General features: G+C 42.1%; 1 protein-coding gene across 4 annotated transcripts in view; it reads right to left on the bottom strand.

Moving 5' to 3' along the window:
* Positions 1-6,368, bottom strand: part of DHX35 (DEAH-box helicase 35) — a 42,225-nt gene extending 35,857 nt beyond the window's left edge. For all 4 annotated transcript variants that reach the window (XM_048497742.1, XM_048497743.1, XM_048497744.1 and 1 more), the window contains exon 1: positions 6,285-6,368. In XM_048497742.1, the coding sequence (XP_048353699.1) occupies positions 6,285-6,324 (40 nt within the window). In that variant the 5' untranslated portion in view covers positions 6,325-6,368. The remainder of the gene's footprint in view (positions 1-6,284) is intronic.
* Positions 6,369-15,040: the final 8,672 nt, after the last annotated feature.

The raw sequence follows: 15,040 nt of genomic DNA, 5'->3' as shown, positions 1-15,040 counted from the left end.
AAGGGGAATAAAATTTTAGCCCCAAATCAATTTCATTTAAAAAATGAGAAATATCATTGAACTGCTGTGGTTTCGTTGCAGGAGACAAAAGACCATGGACAGCAGCAAGTGCTGAATCATGCAACTGATGTTACAAGGAAAGAAAATAAACTAATTATGGATATGCATAATTTGCAGTTTCGTCCTTCAGTAATTCATTGAGATGTCCTTCATTTCATAGGCGTCATGCCAAACAATAGCTGACAACAAGAACAATGGCTATCTCATCATGCCAGCCGGCAGGTTGACTAAGGCCCGGTAAATACATTTATTAAGCTGATATAAGCAGTAATGCTATTGCATGTATATGGACACATCTTCATACATCACAATTAACGAACACTGCCACAAACCCTCAATTACTGGAAAAAATCATTTTGGCATGTTGTCAATTTGTATGGAGTGTTTTTCATCAATATTAATGTGCATACATGGTTATGCATATGTCATGCTGATTAGCATGCCTCACAATCAAGATGTTATTACAGAACAGTGTTGTTCATTTCTTCACTGTCGACTTGACATCTTCAAGAATGTAAACATTAGCTCCCGGGCCATAACTGGCTACATTGAGACACAGTTGGGGAAATAAAAGGGATTAGCCACAGTCTAGGGCAGGGGTAGGGAACCTGCGGCTCTCCAGATGTTCAGGAACTACAATTCCCATCAGCCCCTACCAGCATGGCCAATTGGCCATGCTGACAGAGGCTGATGGGAATTGTGGTTCCTGAACATCTGGAGAGCCGCAGGTTCCCTACCCCTGGTCTAGGGCATTAATCCCCAACCTGGCCTGCACCCATTAGTGAGTTTCCTAGTGTCCATTTGCTTCTTATTTCGTGGGAATAAAACCCAAGGAGTCTTGAATGCAACAGAAAAAGGAGCTTTAGGTCATTCCTTATCAGCTAACTGACTAGCAAAGCACTGAGCTCATCCTAGACACAGACTTTCTTATATTTCTAGGCTTGGCAATTGTTCTTTCTTTGGAAACTGAAAAGGACCTTTTCCCCCAAGTCAATGTCAGCTTTTTTTCTGCTTTCTGGATACAGGAGATGCCTCAGAATAGCCCAGGTGACATCTTCTCTGCATTTTTAGGGAACACCCATTTGTAACTGGATAAATCCATCATATGAGGACCCTAGGCTTGAAACCTCCCAACACTGCCTGACCAGCCCTGCTCCTCTGGGCAGCCATTCTGTGTTGCTGCCCATAACTCTTTGCCCAAATCCAAAATGTTTAACAAGTTTGGATCCCCTAGTCCATTGGTGGCGAACCTATGGCACTCCAGATGTTCATGGCGACCCAATTGGCCATGCTGGCAGGGGCTGATGGGAATTGTAGTCCATGAACATCTGGAGTGCCATAAGTTCGCCACCACGGCCCTAGTCCAAGAGCACAGAATGAATCGCCAAATGTGCTGGTTTTTCTATATATTCCATATCATCTGGGATAAAGATTTTTCATCCATTCTGTATAAGAATGAGAAGCTTCTTAAACTATACTATAACTTGTGTCAACCTGCAGAAATACTTCTGTATTTTCAACAAGAGCCCTGTGGAATTTGGGGGAGAGGGGGAAGGCTGTTGCAACACATTTCTGCCCCATCAAGTAGACAAGAATTGGAGTACATGTCTCATCTACTCCCCGAATGCACTGTTGAGCGTCAAACATCTGAAGTCTTCCATGACTCTTCATACTTTTAAGGTGTGCAATGAATTCTAGAAAAGTTCCCATTATAGTTTTGCATACCCCCAATATATGAGAAGCTGTGGAGGCACCAACCCCAAAGAGCTCTTATTCTATTCTGCATTGAAATAAAGGCTTTTTTCCCCCAAAGACTCTTCTGGGCCTGGATAGAAAGACTTTTAACACACACTGCAGAGATAATCTCCATAACTGACCAACTCTAGTGCATGTACAGAACCAAACAGCATTACCAAAACAATCAGCTCTCCTCACACCAAACAGATCTTATTTGGGAGCAACATAGACTTCAGTAAGCATTATTGAGAATACTCATGGAACTGCCTTTTCCCATTACTATGACAAACATATAGCTTTTCTAGAAATTCATTTCCAATATTACTTTTACAGAAGTGGTGACAGCTATGACTGCCCATTTATCTTCTCCGCAACAGTCATTACAACTTGGCCCGTTCATAGCATCAGGAGAAAAACCAATAGTCCATTGTGCTGCTTAGATTATAAAAGTGTAGTGCACCCAACTATAATATTCTGAAACTAATCATGTATGTCACCTCTGCAACATTCCGGTCAGGAGCTAAACAATCACTTGTTGAAAGCAATAATTCAAATCAAAGTTTCTATAGTAGCCAAGGTCACATGTAATGGATCATTTTGTTCACTAAACTGTCTGTAATAAGTACAGTGAATGCAGGCTAACACTGTCAGAAAAAAAGATAAAATTAAATTTACCATTTACAGAGCTGGCATGCCAAAAGAAGTCTTACTTAAAAATAGTGATCTTCCCAATATACTTCAACAATGGAAAGCAAAGCCAAATATTGTGTAGTGGACAAAAGTTATTAAAATATTGCTAATGTAGAATGTAATGCATGCAATCAAACATGCTGGAAAGTACTGGTATCTGAAAGAATGCTGTGCATCTCAGCCATCAGGATGTTGCTCGCTTGGTTGTACTGGCCTGCATTCTGCAGTGAACTTACACTAGAATAAAGGCTATTATGTCACTGGAAGTGATTTTTTTAAAAAAATTGGTGGCATGCTTGTGCAAATATTGCAGTATTCAAATAATTATTTCCACTTGTGCAAGGCATAACATCAGCACTTGAATGTTGAGTTACTTTTTAAAAATATTAATTTAATTCTACAGTTAGAGAATAGTATTTAAAGAATGGAAATGATGGAGGTATGATTCTGTGAGGACTGTGCTGAACCTGGTGCTTCTTGTTTCACAATAACATCTGTGTTAACTGGATGCTGCTCAGCTGAAGATTAACTGAGATGATATTTGGCCAAATACATGCCATGTCCCATGTTGTGGCACCACTTTCCACGTCTTTTGAACACAAAAGCGACCACACAGAAGTTTGTGTATGTGTGCTTAGTATAAGTTTGTTTCCAAAACTTTGCAACTTGAACGTTAGATTTTCAAATTATAAGTGATTTTCAGAGAGAAACAATGGCATGTATCCTACCATTCTGCACAGCAAAACTTCAAGAATTCCTCCAGCTTAGGTGGTTCCTCTGTCAGATGAAGAGCCACTCAAATTGGAAGAATGCTTCAAACTGTGCTGAACAGAATGGAGGGAAACATGCCAGTTGGATCCCACCTTTTCCTGTAACAAAAGCAGTACCTTCTGTAACATAAAACTGAACCCATGCTGGAAAAGTAGCAGCACCAAAAAATATTTATGAGGGACCAACTGCCTGGAGCAACAGGCACCCTGCTCCCTACTCCAAGTCAAGAGTTCTTATTCTTTGTAGAACAATTGCTAAATAGGGGGTGGGGGAGGAAAAGCAAATGATGCTACAACTACTAGTGAAAGTACTATAAACAATTAAGTCAGGCTTAGCCCATTAGAGCAGTCTACATTAAGCTGAACTATACCTGCAATTCACTGCCTCAATGTATGAAGGAACAAGGCCCAACTCTTACAAAACTTTCTAAATGTCTGAATGAAGAGCCGTCTGCATGACAGATGAATTCATTCAGCATTCAAGCTTTTTGTTCACTAGAGATATACACAGAGGGTTCCACTGAGTTGAAGCTAAATAGCTTATCCCAGTGATTTCAAAAGAAATAGTTTCAAAAGAAGTTTAACCACATGTTTAATTTTCTTGGAAAACAGTTCATAGAAGTACTATAGATTGTCAACAAGTAACAATATCTACATGAGCATAAAGTAGGAAAACTGCAATTTGACACAAAATATTGGGGTAAGGGATGTTGCAATCGGTTCAGTCCATGAGCATACAGGAACAGCCGCCACCACCTTCTCATATTGTATCTTTTCTTCTACTTACTGTTTGTGAAAGATTCAGTAGATTTTTTGAAGGGAAAGAGATTTTGATTTATTTGAAAAAAAACCCTTGTATTCTTTCAATGAAACAATGTCTGTGGTTAAAGGAGTCAGTTGTTACCTGACCCAGTATTTTCTAGAAAGGTTGCATTCTCTCTTGAAATGTCACAACAACCACTTTTATTGTGTTTTTCAAACGAATTAGTCTTATTAACATAATTAATATTCACCAATAAGCAGGGATGGAAATATCCCAAAAATATAAATTAAAAATTTTCCAATTCAAATTTAAATAAAGTTATTAACAGAAAGCAAATATACCATGTGCAAACCTGGACCATGTCTAAGTACTGGGGTTTATCTATGCTTCATAATCTACATTTATAGGTAAAGAGCAGCTATATTCATGTATGTAAGACATAATTTTTTCAAAGGAAGAATAAAACATCAGCATTTTTCCACACAGACAATTTTCTGTCCAAATCACTAATAAGTTACCTTCCACATAAAAATATACCTTTACTTTTAGGATTGCAGCAAATTGTCCAGTAGTTTAAGCAAATGTCACAAGTTGGTTTCACCAACAATTTACCCTCAAAAACAAACATACTACATTGTAAGGATCATTATTTGGTGCTACATTAGTGTGGAGGTGCACACTCTCCCACTCTGTCCTTTCAAAGCCCTCTCAAAAAGAAACAATACTAGTAATTTGTGACTATGTATACATTAAAATATGTGTTAAGGAAAATATTGCTGTAACTAGCAATGTTCTTGAATATGTCGTTTAGAAAAGACCAATGATTTGAATTTTAATAAAGTATAAGCCTATTAAATATCATGCTCTATAGTGCTGTAATTAACCTTCATGGTAGAACAGTCACAAGAGAATAATGCAGGTTTAACAGAGATGGCAAGCAAAATGCTTAGTACTGCAAAAAGATTGCTACCTCCACAGTAAGTACTCATTGTCTTACAAGCTGCAGTGGGAACAGTATCTGATTTCACCAGAGAAAATAATGTTGACCTCGTTGATCTTCCAGTCATATGCAACCCTTCCTTTGTAATTTCCAGGTGCCCTCTTTTTAACATACTGTCTTTCCATTCAGGTCTCCATAACTTTATATTTTTACTTTACACAAACAAATGTAGCACGCAATTTGTTCAAGCTGTTATGCTAGCAGGTGAGTCAAAATACTCAGTGGCTTCAGTTTTGTTCTCTTTTTATAAGCTGCTGAATGAAAAGTTGCAAATCCAGTCCTAGCTATGACTCAGCTACATGTAACAGTGCACTATTTCATACTTCCTAGAGAAATAATACTTATACTATTAGGATTTTTTAAAGCCATCTTGTAATTTAACTGGTTTTAAACTGGTTTTAGTATTTGTAATTTTGTACTGTTTTTATTGTGTATTTCTGTGTAAAGCCGCCTTGGGTCCTTCGGGAGAGTGGGCGGGGTATAAATGTAAAAATAAATAAATAAAATAAGCCCAAGAATAAAATAGTGCACATCTTTCTCTCTCTCTTTTTTTTACCAATTGGAGTGCTCCTTTCTTTTTAGCCAATTTTAGTGCATTTTCCCTTTCTGTCATTTTAGGATAGAAATAAGAATAGAAACGCAATAAGCATCAACCTGATTCCTGTACAAGTCAATTTCCTAGAAACCCCCAATGTGCGCAATGGAACTGAATTGTTGCCAAGTGTGCTTCAAAATGCTACCTTAATAGCTCCTCCAACTAGCAAGCAAGATAAAGCTGTCCTCAATAAAGCTGAAACCCCTCGCAGCAATAAAGCCATCACTGATGCAGATTAATAATAAAAGTACAGCAGCGGACACTATTTTCAGCTCACGCCTCACAAAGGAGTACGGGCTAAGGAGGTACAAGCGAAAGTGCTCTTGACCATGTGCAGAGGACTTCCCCTCTCAGCCGACTATTCAGAAGGTTCTGAACGAGAACTGAAAACCTTCACATATATCCCCGACAAACATGAATCACAGGCTGAGCAGGAGAAAAAATGAACGTGAAAACGAGACATCCCAAATCACCACCCGCAAGCACCTTTTGCAATGCACAGGAAAAGAACGAAGCAAGCTCTTCACTGCCTGACGAACCCCGCCCCCCGTTCCTTCAACAGCCTGCCACGCCACACTAAAGGAATAAAGGAGATCTCTGGATCCTCCCGCCGCCCCTTCTCCTTCCCCGGCCTCCAATGTCTTCTATTCTCGTTCCTCCGGTCCTTACCAGGTTTCCAAAACTTCAACGGACCCACGGGCGCCGCCATCTTGGGGTGAAAGGTCGGCAAGAAGCGAAGGATCCCCCTCCTGAGCGCGGCGCCACGGACTCACGTGACGCCAGAGCGGGGAGTCCGTGATTGGCCTGCGGTTGCCATGGTGACGTTTTCTCGGGCTTGCGGTGGTGCTTTTTCCTGCCAAGGGCAAAGCTGGAGCGCGCGGGCTTCGACCCTGACACGCTCCTGAGAGCTCTATAGAGAATAAGTATAGGTGCCCTTGTTGCGCCATGGGAACGCTTTGGTGGCTTACAAAGTCAAATATGAAAAACTTAAAACACCATAAATTAGTATAAACACTCAGCGAGAGCATTAAAAATACAAAACACCAATTGATCATAATAAGACAAACATACTTCTCAGGTTAAAAATGAAGTTAAAATGCTGAATTAAAAGCCTAGGTAAGCAGACACGTTTTGGCTTGAAACCAAAAGAGAGTTGGGCAGGTGCCAGGTGAGGGTAATTCTACAGGCAAGGGGCCATCACTGAAAAAGCCCTGTCTCTGGTTGCCACCTGCCTCAGCATTGAAGGTGTGGGTTCAAAGAACAGGTCATGTGAGGACGATCTTAGCTAGTGGGATTCCCTTAGCTAGCAAATTCCCTTGGCCTCAAGCTATGAAGGGCTTTTAAAGTGAGAAACATCACTTGAATTGTACTTGAAAACTAAAGGACAGCCAGCACAGTACAGTACAGCACAGGAGTGATATGATGTCTTGCTCCTGATAGTAGCCTGTCTGCCAAATATAATTTCTGCACGGTTTTCAAATGCAACTTCCTGGAGAGTGCATTGCAGTAATCTAACTTAGATGTGGTCAGAGCATGGATCACTGTAGCCAAATCCTGCTGTTCAGTGGGTACCTATAGTTGGTGTGTGCCAGCTAAACCTCATAGAATGTCTCTTGCCTTGAAAACGTATGGGATCAGAGCATCCAGCTTGTGTTGTTTAGGTATATTTCTTTAAGAGAACTTATTGCCGGGAGAGAAGGCACATATAAACCAGGATGCAGATAATGAGGATCGCATGCAGTTGCAGGGAGGTGGTGTTTTATCTTGTTGGAGGTTTTTTTTTAAAAAACACCAAATCCTTAAACTTTACTGAATAAAACGTAACACAGCAATAGGCCAGGATCTAACAGCACTGCTAAGCAATGAATCTGCTCCTTCAGGGGGAGTGCAACCCCCTTCAAGATAGGCTGACTTCTCAATTTTCAAGCAGCTTTGTTATTGAGCAACAGAATCTCAGTCTGGATTGAGCTTCAGATTACTGTCTCTCCTGCAACCCATGACCTTCTCCACAGATTTACTGACACAGCAATTAAGGAGAAAGGGCTGGGTGACATCTGTATGTTGATGGCACCTTACTCCAAATCTGTTTATCTCTCCCAGGTTTCATGTAGATGTTAAGCAGCATAGGCGCACAATCCTTTTAAATCCTGCATGACCCCATGGGGTCTGAGCAACAGTTCCTCAGCAGGACCCCACAGTTTCCCCAAAATATTCTGGGCAAGTGCCTTGATCGTCATGGTAGCCATGAAGTCCTTGGCATGAATGTTGAAATCCCCAAGGACAACAACCCCCTGAATACTCAACAACAATCCAAGACTGCCTCCTGTAACTCAGGCAGCCTGTTGGGCCCCAGGTGGGCAGCATAGTGAAAGGATAACAGTGAGGGCAATAAAAGTCCTAATAAAAGTTCCACGGAGGAGAAAACACAGGGTTATGGTTTTCTATGAACTAACCAACAGGAAACTGAATCCCAGTTTAATTTACATGCAGGCAAGCTTTCAGAGGAGCCAGTTTTCTTCTTTGGGTCCTTAACCACATTATCCAAACTTTTGACATGATTGGTCAAAGCAATCTGACAGAAAACTTTAAGCCTACACCACAAATTTTATTGGGTTGGAAAATTCAACAGTCTGCAAGAGAATCTTTATAACTTTTAGCACAGACTTGGGTTCTGTATCAACTCAGATCATGAATAGGCTTAAATATAAGTTCTTGTATCCATTCCTCAGACATTTTAGGGATCTTCTTGTGTAACTATAGGATTAGCTAGCAAACCCACTTTTGATTCTTTTCTTAGGATTATGCCTATTAATTTGTTTCTTCCTATTGATTTGTTTCTTATCTGTCTTTTCTAGATTTTTGCATGTAGCTATTCAAGTTTATTTTATTGATCTTTGAGTATGAACTGACTGCATCTCACCTATGTTAGCCAGGTTACTCTGCTGTATGCTGACCAAGTGCTTGACTGCTGAATAAGGACAGTTCTGGTGGACACAGATGAAGAGAAGGCAATAGGAGGGAATGCAATCCACTGACCTCTATTTTTCTCACTCTCTCTTGTGTACACACATACAGACCACACTCCTGGTGGTCCAAGATAGCCAGGGGAAAGCATAACAAAGGGGAGGGATTCTCTTCATGGTGGCAGCTTAATTATCAGTGAGCCAATATCAGGGAAAATGCAGGAAGGAAAAATGCTTTATTTATTTCTGTATATTTATTTCCCATCCATCACCAGAGCCCCTGGGCAGGGTACAACTGACAATTTCCCCATTGGTAAAGCATGAATATAGATCATGATACAGTCAAGGTTCACCACCTATTCACTGAAAAGTTCAGGAGTTCATAATGTAAAAATAAACCTTGTGGGCACAGTATTTTTATATTGATCAATTTGCACATCAAATACATTAGTTTGTACTAACAGAAATTTGTACTATGCCATTATTAAACAATGAGGTCCTAACAGTTTCAGAACATGATACACACTTCAGAAGTTTTACTTAAAAACTAAGGTCCCTTCCGCACACGCAAAATAATGCGTTTTCAAACCACTTTCACAACTGTTTGCAAGTGGATTTTGCCATTTCGCACAGCTTCAAAGAGCACTGAAAGCAGTTTGAAAGTTCATTATTCTGCATGTGCGGAATGAGCCTCAGTTTTGTGGTACTGTAAAGAATCAGACTGGTTTTCCTGTGGCATAAACTTTTGTGGATAAGAGTTCACATCATTATGGATTTTATTAACAGGGGCAAAGATTGATATGCAAAGCTTGAACAGCACTAAATGGTAAGGAGTCATTCATTTCACTTGTTTTTTAATCCAGAGTTTAAAATAGCAATGGAGAGAAATCATCATTTTTACAGAGTTCCTAGCAGTATTCATCAGGTGTCCCAGAATACACAGTATTCCAAGTGTGTATAAATACACAGATTTATATAAGGACTGTATGATAACAGCAGTTTCATTCTCTATTCCTTGTATAATTATGGCCAGCATGGAATTTGCTTTTTCATAGCAGCCATACACTGGGTTGATATTTTCCTCAAGCTATCCACTACCACCCCAAGATCCTTTCTTGGTCTGTCACTGCCCGCACAGATCCCATCAGTGCATATGTGAATTTGGGATTTTTGCCCCAATATGCATAACTTCACAATTGCTCACATTGAACCTCACCCTTTCTCATCCAAGGATAGGCTGAGGGTGGCTAACAATACAAAAATATACATTTCCATAAATAATAAAATCCTCAACAATTATAATACTCCCAGTATCATATTACAATTTAATAATGTCCATTCCTCCAGTTTGGAGAGATCATTTTGGAGCTGATCACAATCCATTTTGTTTTAGCCATCCTAAATGATTTGGCATCATCTACCATCTCACTGTTCACCTCTAGCTCCAGGTCACTGCTGAACAGGTTGAAAAGCACCAGTCCAAACAGTGATCCTTTATCAGTGATGCTCATATAAATGCTATATAAATTATGCTAGCTTAAAGCAATTGGATTAAGGGAACTGAATGCAATTCTCTAACAAATGGTTCATTCCAATACGACTTTAACTACTGGAGTCTTGTTAGGGGGGAAATATCTTGGTGGTCTCCCCTTCAAAGAAAGAAATCACATGGAATTTGCTTATGAGAAGATACAATACACAAGTGTCGCCACCTGTGATCACTCTTATGCCATCAACTAACATGAATTTTTCACATAACAGGCCTTCGCTCTAATTTAACTCCTGCCCAAAATGTAGTAACGTGTAGTGCTTAAGGTATCAGACTATGATCTGAGAAACCCAGGTTCAAATTCCCACTCACAGTATAGAAGCTTGCTGGGTGACCTTGGACCAGTCAAACAACTTTAGGGTCATGATGTGGAGGCAGACAATGGCAAACAATCTATTAATGTCTCTTGCCTTGAAGATGTATGGGATCAGCATGTTTACCAAGGCAGAGGGTTGGGGGAAAGTCTGCTAAGTGCATTTGCTGAGCAAATCCTCTCTCTGATGTTATTTAACAGTTATAGGTGCCCTTTAGCCCAATTGGTCTGGAGGTTTGGGCTGGGTTGTCATCAACACCCAGCTGTATCTGTTGATGGGAGGCTGACCAGACAATGCCCAGCCCAACTACTAGGAGGCTAAAGTGAGATGGATGAGGCAAAGTCAGTTGGAATGAAATCCATCAAATATAGTGATCCTATGGCTGGGTCAGGATTTTGGATGCTGGCTCTTGATAGTGTGCAGATAACACCTACACCAACCATCATGGGCCTCGGTGTGGACACCTCCCTTACTATGGAGGTGCAGGTCACACATGCAGTTAGACTGCCATTCTTTCACATACGCCCAGCTAAGCAGCTGCCACCTGACCTGACTCATCCCAATTGAGCCACAATGATCCACATAATGGCCACAGTCAGTGGCGTTCCTGCCTAGGGACAAGGGGTACCCTATGTCCCTGGGCGCCCCCATTTGGTCACATGGGAGGCGCCAACCTTTCAGGTTCGTTTGTGTGTTTTTAAATTTTTAAGTGTTTTTTCACGTTCCGGCCTGCAGGGGGCGCATTTTTAAGGCTAGCAGCACCAAATTTTCAGGGTACCATCCAGAGATTGTCCCGATGATAGCACCCAAATTTGGTGATGTTTGGTTCAGGGGCAGCAAAGTTATGGACCCCCAAATGGGGTGCCCCATCCCCATTGTTTTCAATGGGAACTAACAGGAGATGGGGGCTACCCATTTGAGGAACCATAACTTTGGTCCCCCTGAACATAACTTCACCAAACTTGGGTGGCATCATAAGAATAGTTAACAGATGATACCCTGAAAATTTGGTGTCACTAGCTCTAAAAATAAACCCCTTCCAGGCACCCCAAGAAATTTGCCCAAGATTCTTTGTTTTGCAGTGACTTTGCTCCATTGTAGCCAATGGGGAATTTCTGAGTGTGTAGGCAGGCTGCTCATTTTTGAAGATAGAATCACCAGACTTTCAGGGTGGCTCCAGGAGGGCCTCCTGGTAATAGCATCCAGGTTTGGAGACCTTTTCTTCTGGGGGTTCAATTTTATGGGCCCCCAAAAGGCTTATTTTGTTTCCCTGCTCCTGCACATGAAAGCCTGTGGGCTGAGTTCTCTCAGAACTCTCTCAACTCCCCCCCCACCCCCGCCCAGAAGCAAAGCTCACCAAGATTGGATGCTATTACTCAAGGCCTCTTGGAGCCACTTTGAAAGTCTGGCGCCTCTATCTTCAAAAATGTGCAGCCTGCCTCAGAAATTCCCCATTGGCTATGGGGCAGGACAATGGGTGAAAGTCTTGGGCAAATTCCATTTGGGCGTGCCTGGAGATGTAAAGCTGAAATTTCAAGGTATATATGTGCTTCTTCCTGTTTTTAAGTTTGAGTGAAGTTATGTTCAGGGGACCAAAGTTATGGTCCCACAACTTTGCTGCCCCATCTCTAGTGAACCAAACAGTGAAGGCTAGAGAGCATTCCATTTGGCTAATGCAGCCTAAACTCGGGTGGTATCATCAGGGCAGATCTCTGGATGATACCCTGAAATCATGAGGTGCTGCTTAGCCTTTAAAATGCACTCCCTACAGGCTGAAAAAACACCAAAAATACCCCCATCCCAAATACCTTGCATTAGCATTTTGTTCATTTTGGGCAGGACATAATCGGGACAATTTTTTGTCTGAATGTGCCCAAATTTGCCCAATTCCAGCACGCATCTGCTATTTGTTTCATCTGAGATCTCCGACCCTCCAAAGTGATGATTATGCTGTTTTCAGGGGTGGGGGAGAATCCACCCCAAACAGCATCACTTTCAAGTATTTTAACGAGGACCCCAGATTCTCCTTTAAGGTAGATTGAAAAGAAGAATCTGAGCTCCTAGTTTTAAACACCATTGAAAGTGGACGATTCCACTGGAGGTGTTTTGTGAGAGAGATGATGCTGACATTTGTTTGGTAAATGTTTTGCTGGGGGCGATTTGTGAGAGATTTACATGCTTAATACCCACTTGCACAGGGCAGGAGTTGTTTCTCAGGCTAACAACCTACCTCATAGGGTTGTTGTGATTAGGAAGTTAGGAAAAGAGTTGGTGGGTAGAGAGCCATGTATGTTTGATGGGAGTGGGAGGTGTTTTGTGTAGCTGTTACGACAAAAAATCATTGTTTGGTCATGGTGGGGGAGGGTAGCCGCCCATACGCCGGGCCAGTGAGAGGCGGTAAACTCAAGGTTTTGTCCCGGGAGCCAGTATTGCCTACCGATGCAGCCCACTGGCCACAGTGGTGGTGGTGGTGGTGGTGGTGGTGGTGGTGGTGGTGGGGGTTTAGCTGCCTCAACAAGGATTGCAGAAACTGCATTTTGCTGTAGTTCTGGGCTGGGCTTCTAGCCACCAACCTCCCCACTCTCCCAAGGGTGTATCAACCAGACACTGGGAAAAGTTGCTGCAGTAAAAGCAGCAATCCTGGAGAATAAGACAATTGAAGCACACCCAGAGCTTGGCTTCCCTTCTTAGATTTTTTTCATTCACCTCCCAAGTTGGTTCAAGGACTGGTGAATCAAAGATATCCAAAACAATGGCTGGGGCAGAGTTTAAATCACTCATGTGTTGTCCTTCACCCCTCTCTAACCCAATAAGCCTGCAGTAAAATTGGACCCTTTCGCCTACTGTGGTTTAATGTTGCTGGATTGCAGCCCCAGGCATCTTCCCCTTGGTGACAGCTCAAGGTGTAAGGATCTGAATCAGAATAAGCTGCTGTGAAACAGGGGCTGGGAGAAGAGAATGCAGCAACTCCTCTGCCAAGTCAATTTCCTCACCCCTCCAAGGCAGAGCTTGAGCAAGAACAGGGCTCTCACAATCAAAAGCACTTCTCAACTTGCAGGCCTTGGGAAGCCCCAATGGCACCTGCCCAGCTCAAAGGACTTTTCATGAGCATGCGGTGGCTCAGGGGAACGTCTCCACCCCTTCCTGACATCTCCAGTTACGTTTACCTTTTGCAGGTATTTGCCAGTCAGATAACCACATGAGGGGTTTGAGAAGTCAAAGGACTTGTTCCCACATGAGTATTCACAATCACTGGAGCATTTGACAGCAATTGCATGCATGAAAGGGCCAGGTCAAAAAGAGCACCCACATATACTGTACATCTGGTGCTGCTTGTTTTGTGCATTTGGCTGCCTACCTAGTATATTCAAGGAGCCTGGCCACATGTGCAAAACACCTTCAGCTTCTCCTGTGAAACAGCTCAACTGCAATTCCCTTTTTGGTACAACTTGCTACTATCAGAGATTTTATTTCCCTAATTCCGTGGTGGCGAATCCTGTTTAAATACACTTTGCAGCCGTGCAGAATAGCAAAATCCACTTGCAAAAAATTGTGGAAGTGCATTGAAAGTGCATTATTCTGCATGTGTGAAACGGGCCTTAGACAATCACAAGCATGTCGCCTTTAAACACTGACATTTGCACTGCAGGAGGGAAATACTGATGTCTATGCATACACACACTCATCCCTTGTACATGCTGAATAGGAGCATCAAGAATACAGCATCAACATATGCTGCTCCAAATTGTAATTCCAGTGCAAGCCCATTGAAATTAATAGGCCTAGACTGCAATAACTTCCCTTAGGATTCCACTGTAAATGACAGCCCTTCAAATGTTTAAGAGTAATCCCCCTCTCCCCCAACCAACCTCCTCTTCTCCAAGCTGAACATTTCTATTGCTGCAGCCCTTCCTCATAAGGCTTGGTCTTCAAACCCCAAGTAATCCTCATTTGCAACATATATGTAATTCAACAGGCTCAGAATCCCATTAAGAATGTAGGGTTTGGCACAAGGTTCAGCTTTCTGTAACTTTCATGTAGATATAAAATTCAAATTTCTGGTCCTTGTGGTTTCAAAAGTATGCTTGAAATTTTACAAAACCTTGGGAAACAGCTGCATGGCTGAATAAGGTTTCCAGGAGAGTCCATACATTACAGCAATATTTGCCATCCCTAAACCTAGATGAGGTCGGAATTATGCAATTTAGCAAGTGCTCTTGGAGAATTAAGGGATTTTGTGCCTCCATGCATGCATAAATTGGGAGGGAAGGTATGTTGGAGGGCCTGAGTGCCTGGGAAATGCTCGAGTACGGTGGCACACCGCTGGAAAAGGGTCTCTCACATTCCCCCGACTGACCTCTCCTTCCAAAGTGTGGATTCGGAGAAACTGCTGAGGTTGCAAGACCACCTGGCTCCAATGTGTACATGCAAATACCAAATTCTCTACTCTAACCCCCGTGCTCTTTGCCCCGTCCATTGTGTTGTGCTTCCCCTGCTTGCCTGCCCTGTTTGTTTTTCCACCTGTAACTATCAATAAAAGGGCTTGGGAGGGAGATGGGACGGCAGAGTTGCCCCCTGCTTCTCTCACTCGCCGAACAG

The sequence above is a fragment of the Sphaerodactylus townsendi genome, linkage group LG05, assembly GCF_021028975.2.
Source record: "Sphaerodactylus townsendi isolate TG3544 linkage group LG05, MPM_Stown_v2.3, whole genome shotgun sequence".
In the NCBI taxonomy this organism is placed as follows: Eukaryota; Metazoa; Chordata; class Lepidosauria; order Squamata; family Sphaerodactylidae; genus Sphaerodactylus; species Sphaerodactylus townsendi.
The sequence above is the reverse complement of the archived record's forward strand: the minus strand, read 5'-3'. Positions and strand labels throughout refer to the sequence as shown.